This window comes from Xiphophorus hellerii, unplaced genomic scaffold (assembly GCF_003331165.1).
Source record: "Xiphophorus hellerii strain 12219 unplaced genomic scaffold, Xiphophorus_hellerii-4.1 PGA_scaffold_78__1_contigs__length_500000, whole genome shotgun sequence".
NCBI lineage: Eukaryota > Metazoa > Chordata > Actinopteri > Cyprinodontiformes > Poeciliidae > Xiphophorus > Xiphophorus hellerii.
Genome location: NW_022587653.1, coordinates 431,490 through 444,948, shown reverse-complemented (window position 1 = coordinate 444,948; position 13,459 = coordinate 431,490). Strand labels below are relative to the sequence as shown.

Below are 13,459 nucleotides of genomic sequence, written 5' to 3'. Positions count from 1 at the left end.
ACGACCACAGAGCTCATTTTATTGATTTAGTTGTATTTCTGGAGAAACATGTGAGGATCTTGTCTGATCCAATTTTTGGTGACATTGAAGTGTATGCACCACAACATACAGCTGGCCTGAGGTCTTCCAGCAGCCTTCAAGCTACAGTCAAGAATCAGAAGTAAAGGGAGTAGTTTTGCTACCACAGCAACATCAGTGGATTACTCTGAAGATGGATCAAAGACACAAAGGCCATACTGTCATTGTTGTTCATGTGCTCACTTTATGGATAAATGCCAACAGTTTTAAAAACAAGAAAACACAGAGAAAAAATCCGTCTTTTGAAGGACAAAGGGATTTGTTTTGGATGCTTGTGTACTGGTCACATCAGCAGAGATTGTAATAAACGTTTAATCTGTGAAATTTGTGATCAACGACACCCAACTGTGTTGCATATTCCAAAGGCAAATTCTGAACCTGAACCAGTAAAAGAGCCAACAGGAGTTAAACCATCATCTCTTCCCCAGACATGTGGACATACAGGGGCCGGAAAGAGTCGCTGTATTCTGTCCATTATTCCAGTACAAGTAAAATCTACCAAGGGAGTGGATGTCATACAGACATACGCTTTTTTAGATCCTGGTAGTACAGCTACATTTTGTTCAGAACATCTTATGCAAAGATTAAACATCTCAGGGAAAAGGACTAACTTTCTCTTAAAAACAATGGGGCAGGAAAGGGTTGTTACTGCTTATTCATTGTCTGGCATTGAGGTATCAGGGTTGAATGGAAACAACTTTCATCCTCTGCCAGAAGTCCTTACACAGAAGCAAATGCCAGTTACTTCAGATAATATTGTTACTGCTGCAGAAATAGAAAGATGGCCTTATTTGTCAAAGGTTCAAATCCCCACCATAAAAGCTAATGTTGACTTGTTGATAGGAACCAACGCTCCCAAGATACTAGAGCCTTGGGAAGTGGTCAACAGCTGTGGAGATGGCCCATATGCTACAAGGACAGTGTTGGGCTGGGTGATCAATGGTCTATTGAATGAAGATGCAAATAACAGCAGTACTGAAGTGAAGCCACGTTCTGCTCTAGTAAACAAGATCTCTGTATCTAACTTGGAGTTCCTGCTCAACAAACAGTATGACCATGACTTCAATGAGAAAACCTCAGAGAAAACTGAAATGTCAAGGGAAGACATTCGTTTTATGGAAATCATGGAATCCTCTTCAATTTTACAGGATAAGAGATATTGTCTGAAACTACCCTTTAAGAACACAGATGCTACGCTACCAAATAGCTACTCTGTAGCCAAGCAGAGGATACTTGGATTAAGAAGGAGGTTCGTAAATGACCCTCGACTTCATAAGGAATATTCAAGTTGCCTCCAGGATGTTATTGAAAAAGGTTATGCCGAGCAAGTACCAGATCAACAGTTGAAAGGTACAGTTGGGAAAGTATGGTACATTCCTCACCAGAAAAAAAAAAAAGAAAAAAAAAAAACTAAAAGGAAAACCTGCCTTACCACCTGGGCTGTTTGAACCCTCAGATATGTATGTGAAGCGTCGTTGGAGACAAGTTCAATACATCTCAGATTTATTTTGGAAACGCTGGATCAAGGAGTATTTGCCCCTATTGCAAGAAAGACAGAAGTGGAATCAACAGAAACAAAATTTGAAATCTGGAGATGTCGTTGTCATCATGGATTCATCTGCCCCACGTGGCTCCTGGCCTCTTGCTAAAGTAATATCGGTTTTCTGTGATAAAAAAGGCATGGTGCGATCTGTAAAACTGCAGACAAAGAACAATATTATTGAAAGACCTGTTACCAAACTTTGTTTGATACAAGGGGTGTAAATCAACAGATATGTATTCACTTGCTCCTATTGTTATTGTATAATTGTTATGTATGCCTGCCATAACAATTAGGGGCCGGTGTGTAGGAGCAGATTATGCCTTTCTGTATTCTAAATGGTTTGGGTCACATGATCTGTCAGCTGTCTATTTAGGTAGCATGCGGTGTTAATGAAGACAGGTGTGTTCCACCGGAAAGGGGGAAACAATTTTTGACCGCAACACAACGCAACGCAATATTAACGTGACGCAATGCTATTGAATTAATGCTGTGTGGATCGCTGGAACTATGTTAGAGGTGTTATTGACAACATGTTAGAGGAATGACTTGTTGTACAAAGGAAATAAGATGATGATTGCCGAGTCATGGAAATAAATGGATTATTTGGACTAACATCAAGGACGGCTCTCACTTCAATCAGCGGATAAGTGATCGGCGTGTCAACTTTACCCCGGTGTACCACCTCAGGGGCTTAAAGCTTTGGCTTAGCCTCTACACTGTGTGTGTGTGTGACCTCTGAACACATCAGTGTGTGTCTGTGGGAGGGTCTGCCCAGGGACCTTTGAGCAGCACTGGAAGCGTGCTGTTCACGTGTCGTCTGCATCGCCGTGGCGACTGGGAGCTCGGCCAATCAGGTTGGCCATCTGCCCACAGCAGCGCTGACCTCAGCAGGAGGAAGAGGAGGACGAAGGCCGTCCAAGTGGAGGAGAAGGGAGAGGCTTCTGGGCTCTGATTGGCTGCGACAGACGCCATGGTTACCTGGACAGGTGAGGGTTCTGCGGATCAGGACCAGATGGTGTGTTGATCCTCTCACCTCCAAGCTTTCTGCCCGTCATCGAGTCCAACAGGAGCGACGGGGCCCCGGCGGCCATGTTGGATCCAGACCCATCAGTTTTCCAGCTGACTGGCCTGCTGGATCCAATCAGCGTCTCGGTTCTTCCACATCCAGCTAATCAGCGCCAGGCGGCTCCACTGATCCTGCTCTTCCCCTAAACATGAGTTATTTCATGTGAGCGGCTGCAGTTGTTACGGAGAGGCCGTAAATCCAGCCTAGTCAAATCACAGACGCGTGGAAACACGCACCTCATTCATCAGAACCGGAGAAGCTGCTAAACGGACCGGAACCGGTTCACCAGCAGAAACGTTTAGCTTTACCCTGAACTTTCTCTGAGTTAAATGCCATTTTAGTCTCTTCTGGGGTCAAATCCTGACTGAGGTCAAAGGTCGCCTTCCATCCCTCCTAAATGAACTGAAGGACTTTGAAATCCATGGAAACTTTTGAGCCTTTTCCAGTTTATATGTGAGCAGCCATGTTGTTAAAGGAGCTGCAGATTGCTAAAACTCATGAACCGCAGCAGTTAGCATGATGCTATGCTAACGTAGCGTCATGCTAACTGCATGATGCCACACTAATGTAGCATCTCAGGTTGAACTCAATATTTTCCTGGTATAAAACTGGTCAGGTGTTTACAGCTCTGCTTTAATGTTGCCATGCAAATTTCTGAGTTTGAATTATTGACTCCAAACTATTGATTATTGAAAAATGACTTTTAATTCTGCAGTTTGTTTCAACAATATTTTAATGTATTTAACATGTTGTGCAGTATATTTTCCACTATAATTTCTGGTTTTAATATAAATATAATAACATGAATTTACCAACAGATGTAAAAATACAGAAAATGTCAGTTTGGATTAACAGAAATGTGAGTAAATTAAACTTTTTAAATGACAGTAAAAACATCTGTTTTAGCGTCGATGGAAATGTTGGCAGAGTCGAAATGTTTCGGTGACCGAGGCTCTCCGGCGTCCTGCCTCCTGATTGGACGGAGCGGCTCTCTGGCGTCCTGCCTCCTGATTGGACGGAGCGGCTCTCTGGCGTCCTGCCTCCTGATTGGACGGAGCGGCTGCTCGGTTTGTCTCAGTGAAGCTGGTGTCACGTGGTTTCCATGGAAACGGCGATGCAGAGGGCCAAACATCAGAAAGAGGTCAGCATCGGGATCATTAGCGCCCCCTTTGGTGAGGCCGTTGTTAGCATCACTGAACAGATCTGGTTCGTGCGTTCAGCATCCTGAGGCGAGGGGAGCTTCATCAGCGCAGACCGAGCGCCTGAAGGACTGAGACCGTTTTGTCCCCGCTGCAGTTAACGCTCTCCGTTGCTTACCTGTTGGTTGCCATGGTTACAGGATGCAGGAGCCTGGGCTGTTCACAATACATGCAGGAACACGATCGTGTCTGAAACGGTCGGGAGGTATGGTTGCCATGGTTACAGCAGGTTACCAACAGGACCTGCAGGTGAGATGAACATGAACCTCTGGTTCTGCTGAAACCCACCAGACTGGATCAGAGATCTAGATGAGTCCAGATCTAGGATCAGATCTAGGCTCCAGCTGATGCAGGGAGCTGCCGGTTGTTTGGACCGGTTCTGGTCCTGGGGAACGGAACGCTGCGCCTCCCGGAGCCGCTCCGTCAGCAGCGCCTCGTTAATCACTTCATCTCTTCATCGTTAGCCCCCCCTCCACTCCCCCGGGGAGCGGCAATGCAGAAACACACGGCTCAGAGTGTGAGGAAGAGGAGGCAGGGGAGGAAGAACAAGGAGGCCGGCTGCTTGAGCAACCCGCCGCCACCCCTCACCCACTTCCTGTAAGCTCTGATTGGCCCAGGAAGTGGGGGAAAGGTCGGGGGGGTGGCCCCCTCTGAGCTGAGGCTCTGAGCGAGGCGTGCAGCCGGGGTCAAGAGGTCAAATCCCAGCAGGGTTGGGCAATAGGTGGAGCGAGAGCCAGCAGGATGAAGACTGCTGCTGGGCCGTCCCAGTTACTACTGGAACCAGTGGAGTGATGTTGTCCATCATGGAAGAAGTGAAGTTTTATATTTGGACCTAAAGAGGAACAATCTAGAGCTATAGATCTAGAGTCAGCTTCAGTTGTTCCAGCTGTAAACCAGAGGCTGACCTCTGACCTCTGACCTGAGCCTTGGGTTCCACAGTGGGCCTTCTAGCAGCTGCAGAACATTTCCAGGACCAGAGACTAAAGTCTCAGATCAGAGAAACTCATCATGTTTTCATTAAAGATCTGCTGGATCAACCTTCAGACCTCTCAGGTCCTGGTTCTGGTTCTGGTTCCAGAACCAGAACCAGTTTTGTCTCCTCTTTTTGTATTTGATGAGACAAAACGTGACGTTTATTGTTTCATAATTGGCGACTTTATGATGTTTCTGTGGAACGTTGAACTGTCTTGTTGCTGAAATGTTTTTCACTAATAAACGACTGCAGAGCACAACGGCCTAGTCAAAGTCCTGAGTTGATGCTGTGGTTCACAGTGACGAGTTGGACACTTAAAGTCTTTCTGAGCTGTTTCTGGTCTTTGGATACATCTGAAAAATAAACACAAAAGACAGAAAAGACAAAATATTTTTGAGTTTCTGTTTTTACTTCCCAATAATTCACCGTGTGACAGAATGATTTGCTGCTGGACCGCACCGACCCGCTGCAGAACATCAGGGCCGGGTTAGAGGTCACTCAGGGGTCAGGAGGTCTCCGTCTGTCCATCACTTGTCTTGCGTAAGTCCAGGACGCCCGGACGACCGTCCTGCTGTGAGGACGTCTGTCTTCCCTCTGGAAACCGGCCCAGAGGTTGAGAAACAGCAGCTGGGAGGTTCTGAGGGAGAAAGAGCCGAGTCAGCAGGACAGGGGCCGGAGGGCTGAAACCTGAGACTGGAGATGGACGGATGAATTTACCTCCAGGCCTTCATCAGCCTGGCGGGCTGCCAGCCTCCAGTTGCTCCTCCAGGCTGAGATTCGTTCAGATTTTATCCAGAAACAGCAACAGGAAAATGTCAGTATGTGAACACAGCCTGGGGTCAGAGGTCATTCACCTGAACTCTATCCACTTCCTGATCATGCTAACAACATGTTAACAACTTCAGCTAATAAAGTCAATAATGGATCAAAATATTTGGACACTTTAATTAGGATGAAACAACTGAAGAGAATAAATATTTATTTTAACTGTATTTTTTTTCCTTTCTTAAGAAACTTTAAATTTTCTGTTTAGGTTTTGTTAATAATGTCTTTTAGCCGTATTTTAAACTTTAGACATCTTTTAACTCAAAGACACGTTGAGCTGGACAACCAATCAACTGATTGACCACCAGAATGACCGACTGAAAGACCAACCGACCGACCAAGTGACTGGCCGACCGACTGACTGACCTACCGACTGACTGACCGCCAGACCAACCAACCGACTGACCGACCAACTGACCAACTTACTGACCGACTGACCAAGTGACTGACCGACCGCCAGACCAACCAACCAACTGACCGAAAGACCGACCGACTGACTGACCAAGTGACTGACCTACCGACTGACCGACCGACTGACTGAAAGACCAACCGACTGACCAAGTGACCGACCTACCGACTGACCGACCGACTGACCGACCGACTGACCGACCGACCCACCCCAGGTGAAATGTATGTACACCCCGTACACCCAGCTGATCCAGACTGGCATTATTTAGAGAAGATAGAGAAAATGAAGAAAGTAAGTACACCCTGCTGTCTTCCCACCCTGACAGGTTTGCTGGAGGCTGAACCAGAACCAGTGATCTAACTGGGTTAACTGGGATCTTCTGACTGGTTGGGGAAATCTCACCTGTGAGGTCAAAGGTCAGTGAAGTCCTACATACCGTCCTCTGATTGTTCCTCTCCTCCCAGATGAAGCTGAACTCTGCGCGGTCTGGGTCTGGTTAGAGCGATTACCATGGCAACGGCCTGCTAGAAGCCTTGTGGGCGTGGCCTGATGTGACAGAATGATCAATGGATCGATAAGAGAGCGAGATAATCAACCACAGACTGTGTGTGTGTGTGTGTGTGTGTTTCAGTGTCTTTCATCACGTTTCTTACGCAACCCCGCTGCAAGCCGTGGGACCGGAGGAGCCGTGGAGCGCTGCTGCCCCCTGCTGGAGCTGCCATGAACGGCACCGTGTGATCAGCTCAGTTTGATTATTTATCAGGGACGATGTTAAAAAAACATCATCAATAAGTGGCGGAGATTTTCTACAGATTTAGCTTCAGCTGGTTTCCATCTGCAGGTGACTTACTGTAAAATCATCCAACATGCATCCATATAATAATAATAATATATTATTATCTCTCATTTTTATTCACTTATTGTTTGTGCAGCTGGACTTTTTCCTTCTTGCTGTTTCTGGTCACAAACTTTTCCATGTAGCGCCGCGACGCTAACAGTAGCAGCAAAGCAGCCAGTCAGAAAGATGAGCATGACAAATAACATTTCAATCAATTATTTTACCTTCTATTTTATAACAATGATTGAAAAGCAGAGTAAATTTTATGATTAAAAAAATATTACACCCTATATTTTTAGTTTTGCTTCTTCTTCTCATCTCCAGTTGGAGGGAAGATGTTCCAGCTGCTCGAATCCCCACAGGCAGAAAATCAAATAAATACTTTTTTTTAAATCACAAAATGTTTCAGATTAAAAGGAAACCTTAGAATCATGATGGTTCTCTTCTGCATGCAGATATGAAGGGATGGTGGAGAGAAAAGCAGAATAAATAATCATTTATTAATCCCAACAAATTAAATTGCAATAATTCAGATTATGTCATTAATCTCTGAACTGCTGATTCCCTTCAGAACATCAACGTGACTCAGAAAGTTCTGCAGAAGTTAAAGAAGAAAGTTCCGTTCTGGATGGAGAACCACTTTCATAAAACACCATAAAGCATCTCTAGTAGCAGTCAGTGTGGCAGCGAATGTGAAGAGGCCTCTGACTGACATGCTGACAGCTTAGCATCCAGGCAGCAGACGAGTCGCTGCTTTTTGGTCAGAGAGACGCTGGAGTTCGGAACAATTCTTGGAAAACATGGCTGAACTTCCATCAGCCTCCTGATCAGCTCCTCTCTGACCGGGGTCAAAGTTCACGGTTCATCTGAGCTTTTGAGATGCTTATCAGCTGCTCCCACCTGTAAAAACACCTCGTTGCTATGGTTACGCGACATAACATTGCAAAAGTAAAAAGGTAAAAGCAGAAAATCTTCCAGCTGCTTAGCGTCCAGCAGAGCTGCTCCAACATGCTGCCACCAGGAGGCGCTGAGAGGAGAAATGCTCAAAAAGGTCTCAGAAATGTAGAATAACATGAAGAATGTTGACAGGGAAGATTCATAACGGAGTGAAAATCACTGATGAAGAGTTCAAATGCAAAACTCCGGAGGATAGAAGGACCGGCAAGAGACGAAACCTTAAAATAAAAATTAAATTAAACAAGACGAAACGGGTGAAGAAGCCATAAAATAAAACATTAGTAGTAACTGTCCTCAGATGCGATGCAGTGCTTCAGCCGCCAGAAGGCGCTGTGGAGCAGCTCCCCGGTCTGTTGAAATAATGGAATCAAGTTTAGTTTCTAAACTGATCCCAGAGCAGCTCCACGCGACTCCCTGAGCTCATGATGTCATTCTGACGTGAGCAAACACCCTCACCACCAAACCGGAACTTCTAGGATACTCCTTCACATTAAAAGCCTGGCGTTCACTGTAATGGATGCTGGAAAACATGTAAAGATATAAAGTTACCCCAGAGGTTCTGGAGGTTCTGCAGGACTGAACAGCTGTTTACGGTGAAGTCATCAAATCGTCTCTTCTGTTTCTGCTGGACGTTAAAGATGAAAACGTTTCCCCTGCTGGAGTTCAGGTTAGCATCCTGAGTTCAAGTTGGCTCAGATTTATTTCAGATTTATATTTCTGCCTCTTCTGGAGTTCAGATAAACCGATCTGAACGGCCAGCAGCAGAACTGGATCAGAACCAGACCCAGAACTCCCTTTGAAATGGAGATGAGAGAATATTTTCAGTCTGCTTGGGCTCTGAAGGCCTCCTGGATTATTGCTTTAAATCCCAAATATTATGTTTAAAAAAGTTTTCTGTATTTGTGTTAAATGTGATTGAGCAGAAAACTTTATTTTATTTTTCTGTTTTTAATTGTTTAGGACTGAACCTGCCAAGTATCAATAAATAATCAAATAAACAAATGGCTTGATAAACTATTTAATTTGGCGAAAATTGCATGTAACACATAGAAAAAAATGAGAATTTGTCCAACTTAATTATATAATGTGTATTATATCTGAATATTAACAAATTGTTTTATAGTTTACTACAGTATTAAACTAAGATTATCACCATAATCTAAGTCAGTGGTTCCCAAAGATTTTCTGGGCCCCCCTATGGATTACAACAAAATCCCCCCAAAAAGAAAAAACAATCAACTGGTCACATATTGTTCAACCACAAACCATCTTTACAGTGAAACACTTTTGTGTAACTGTGTGAGTTTTTTTTATTCATCCATACTGCTTCCTGTCCCCCCGCCCCCTCCCTGCAATGGCACTGCGCCTCCCATAGGGGGCGCGCCCCACACTTTGGGAACCACTGATCTAAGATTCCATTTTTCCTCTTTCCTCTTATTCTCTTAGTTTTCTTTTAACTTCATTATTTTAGTCATACATTAATTTATTTTGTAGTCTATTATATATACGAGCAGTGATGTCATAGTGACGTGTTGCTCAGATTATGAAGAGAAGCCATCTTTGATTTCACCTCTTTATTATTTTGAATCAGAAAATCAAAACAAATTTATTCAGCTGGATTTATTTTCTAAAGCGAAAGGCCGGCTCTCTGATCGGATGAGCTTTATTCTGAAAGGCCAAACCGGATGTAGTCTCTGGTTGTGCGTGGTAAAATGCCAGTTCCAAATATGGGCCTGACGTCATCCCTAGGCCCCGCCCCTTTGTGCAGCCAGGTCCTCCTGCGCTCAGCTTCATTTAAACTTTCCTCCGCGGCGCAGCGAGCCGCACCGACTCTCCCTCAGCAGCCCAGCCGCAGTCTGGTCGCTGACTTTCGGCCATGGATTCCGTCACCTGCCGGGTCCAGTACCTGGAGGACTCGGACCCGTTCGTCTGCACAAACTTTCCCGAACCGCGGAGACCTCCGACTGTCTCCCTGGAGGAGGACCAGCCGCTGAGCGAGCAGATCTCCGGCATCCACAAGCTGCTCGGGGCGCCGCTGAAGGTGGGTCACACTCCGAACCGGGCCGGAACCGGGCTCAGCGTGAGCTTAGTGCCAAAATCTGTCAGGTGAGGCGCATGGAGGGAGGAAAGGTTTCCAGGGTGAGGTGTCTCGTAGCCAGGGTGACATCATGATGAATAATTACACAAAACGAGTCCGGTCCAGTTAAAGGTTCACCTGGACAGGTGAGTCCGGAAGAGCAGGAAGTCCCGCCTCTTTACTGACCGGAAACACGTCAGATAAATCTGAACCTCTTCAGCAGCTGAGGCCCGGTCCAAACCGGGTCTGAACCGGGAACCAAACACAGCAGCACACACAACGGCCTAGTCAAAGTCCTGGAAGGCTGTGATGGGACGTTCGGAGAGCAGAACCACAACAATCTGAACCGTAGTTGGAAACCAGAGTGGACCAGAACTGGTTCTGCTGAGATGGATCCGGGTCTGTGGAGGTTCTGCTGGATCTTCTGGTTCTGGAGGTTCTGATGTTTCTGTGTTGGGCTGTCAGAGGTTTTCTGTTCTGATCTGGGTCAAAGTTTCTGCTCACCTGTTGAGCAACCAGCAGTGAAGGGGGCGGGGCTTCCAGCACCTGGACAGGTAGAGCAGGGGGCGGGGCTTCAGGAGCTGCAGCTGATTGGTCCTTCAGGCTGCAGTGAAATCCGTCCTGCAGAGGAAACGACCAGTCTGAAGACAAACCTCCCAGTCCTCCCAGTCTCTCTCCCTGTCCTCTTGTTCCTGGCATATTTTTTCCGTTTTGCCAAACAGGAAGTGAGCAAAGTGCCACGAAATGATTCAGAGGCGACTCAGTGTGGAGCCAGAGGTCAAAGGTCAGAGTCCTCAGACGGAGACAGACAGACCTGTCTGACCTGAACCCACCAGAACCAGAACCTGTCGGTCCCCAGACCAGGTTCTGAGTCACCTTTAACCTTTGAACTTTTTAACTGCCAAAATACTTAAAAAAACAAGTTTCTGTTTATCACAGTAAGAGATTAGTATTATTATTATTATTATTATTATTATTATTATTATTTAAACTTTAAATTATCAGAAAATTTTCCAGATTTTTTTTATGATCATAAAATGCATCAGAACTGAAAACTCCTATTTAAACTTCAGGTTGTTGACCTTTAGTAAAGATGACAAGTCGGACCCGACCGGTCCGAGTCCAGTCTGCTGTGAGGCGTTTGAGGCCTGCAGGAATGTTCAGACCTCTGATTGTTCCCATCATGCCTTGGGGCCGGTTCCGCAGCCTGGGAGGGTGTGAGGTCTTCATCCTCTTCCTCGGCCCCCAGCAGGAAGTGGGCGGGGCATCCGATAAGCTAACTGCAGCGTTTCCTTCCTGTTTAAAGGATTAAAGGAGCAGTCCGCCTTTCTCCTCTGCTGGACAGGTCGATCCGGTGGTTCTGATCAGAACCTGGACCCGACCAGACTTCTGGTCCGCCTGTCCGTCTGAAGCTCCTCCTCGATCAGACCACAGGTGGCGCTACGCCTGGGCGCCTGACACTCTGCGACGTTCAGGAGATTTTCTGGGTTTTCATAAATTAAATATTTATCAATGACCTGCAATAAACCTCTAGATCAGGGATGTCAAACTCCAGGCCTCCAGTCGCTGTCCTGCAGTTTTTAGATGTACCACAGGTACAAAGCACTGGAATGAAATGGCTTCATTACCTCCTCCTGGTGTAGATCAGGTCTCCCAGCCTCGCTAATGACCTAATTATTCTGTTCAGGTGCAGCAGAGGCTCATCTAAAAGTTGCAGGACTGGAGTTTGAGACCCCTGGTCTAAATGATCAAATTCCAGATTTACCTCTTTGCTCTGTTTCATAATAATTCTGATCATATTAAAATCAAAACGGGCCACGCCCACCATTATAACCACGCCCACCACTATAACCACGCCCATCATTATGACCACGCCCACTGTCAGCTGATGAAGCCTTCAGGTCTGCAGATTTAAAATTTGATTTGTTGGTTTCAACACTTAAAGTTCACTTTCTAAAACTGTAAAAAAAAAAAAGTGTGATTGTTGTTACCATGGTTACAATCTGATGCCACGAGTTTACTGGGCCAGTTCTGGTTCTGGTTCAGTCCAGTTGCTTCAGAACCACCAGCTGGAAGACAGAGCTGATTATTATGGGCTGGGATTCGAACCCAGAACCTCCCTGCTTCCACCACAGCAACACTCTGGATCAAACTGGGTCCAATAGAACCAAACCGCCTGGTTCAATAGAATCGGGCCGAACTGGGCCACTAAACGTTACCAAACCTCAGGAAACCTGAGAATCAGTTTCTAAAGCTGGGCAGTGAGCTCACTCTGATAAACCAGACCAGAACCAGAACCAACACGCTGCAGTTACTGCATCGCTTTAAAATGTGGAGCTGAGCTTCATCATCCTCCTCTTCCTCAGCCCCAGTCCAGAAATAGCAGGCAGAATGTGGTTCTACTGGTTCTACTGGTCCAGAACCTCTGTCTGTGCTGCTTGACTGGCCGAGGTCCGATTGGAGCCAGGAGGACTAGAGACGATTACTAGGCCAGATTGGACTTCGCTAGAGAAATGGTTCTGGATCAGGAAGTTCTGGTTCTGATGGAGTTTGGGTCGTGATCTTCTGTGTTCCTGATCCTTCTGGGTCCAGTTGAGTTGGTTCTGTTTGTTGTGGCAGCAGCTGCTGCTGGATCTGTTTACGATTAACACATGCGCGTGCACACACACACACACACACACACTCTCTCTCTCTGGTTCTGACGTCGCTGCTGCAAAATGATTCATAATCTATAAATAAATGAATGAAGCCTGTGATCTTCAATATTTCTCAGCTTGAGTCTCTATATTTATATTTATATTCTTTTAGTACAAATAATCCACAGTTTATTTATTTCATGTTTTTATTCCTAATTAAATAACTCCGATAAAGTTTGAATACATCCAGCTGTGGCTAACATCCAGCTAGCAGGTCTGTGGCTAACATCTAGCTAGCTGGTCTGTGGCTAACAGCCAGCTAGCTGGTCTGTGGCTAACATCTAGCTAGCGGGTCTGTGGCTAACAGCCAGCTAGCGGGTCTGAGGCTAACATCTAGCTAGCTGGTCTGTGGCTAACATCTAGCTAGATGGTCTGTGGATAACATCCAGCTAGCGGGTCTGTGGCTAACATCTAGCTAGTGGGTCTGTGGCTAACAGCCAGCTAGATGGTCTGTGGTTAACATCCAGCTAGCGGGTCTGTAGTTAACATCCAGCTAGATGGTGATGTGGCTAACATCCAGCTAGCTCAGGGGTGGGCAACTCCAGGCCTGGAGGGCCCAAAAGTCTCCTGCAACTTTTAGATGTGTCTCTACTTCAACACACCTGAGTCAAATAATGAGGTCATTAGCAGGACTCTGGAGAACCTGACTGCACTAGGAGGTGATTTAGCTGTTGGATTCAAGCGTGTTGGACCAGGGAGACGTGTAAGAGTTGCAGGATACCGAACCTCCAGGACAAGGATTGCCCACCTCTGAGCTAGATGGTCTGTTGCTAACATCTAGCTAGCTAGTCTGTGGCT

The 13,459-nt window shown here is 46.0% G+C and overlaps 1 protein-coding gene and 2 long non-coding RNA genes across 13 annotated transcripts in view; 2 read left to right on the top strand and 1 right to left on the bottom strand.

Annotated features, from left to right (window-relative positions):
• Window positions 1-5,107: 5,107 nt before the first annotated feature.
• LOC116716656 (uncharacterized) lies at window positions 5,108-5,962 on the bottom strand. Its single transcript, XR_004338576.1, has 3 exons — window positions 5,577-5,962; window positions 5,314-5,496; window positions 5,108-5,212 (listed from the first exon to the last, which is right to left on the bottom strand). It is a non-coding gene; the product is annotated as an uncharacterized LOC116716656 (long non-coding RNA).
• A 255-nt stretch (window positions 5,963-6,217) lies between these two features.
• On the top strand, window positions 6,218-7,221 carry LOC116716655 (uncharacterized). The gene is made up of 2 exons (XR_004338575.1): window positions 6,218-6,509; window positions 6,725-7,221. It is a non-coding gene; the product is annotated as an uncharacterized LOC116716655 (long non-coding RNA).
• Window positions 7,222-9,659: 2,438 nt separating this feature from the next.
• LOC116716671 (FH1/FH2 domain-containing protein 1-like) overlaps window positions 9,660-13,459 on the top strand; it is a 29,870-nt gene continuing 26,070 nt past the window's right edge. For 10 of the 11 annotated variants that reach the window (XR_004338582.1, XM_032557490.1, XM_032557488.1 and 7 more), the window contains exon 1: window positions 9,660-9,929. Coding sequence is in view for 10 of the 11 variants with exons in the window: in XM_032557490.1 (XP_032413381.1) it covers window positions 9,765-9,929 (165 nt within the window). In the remaining variant the exon portion in view is untranslated. Of the gene's footprint in view, window positions 9,930-13,401; window positions 13,424-13,459 lie in introns of those variants that run through there. The other variant, XM_032557489.1, reaches the window with a different exon arrangement.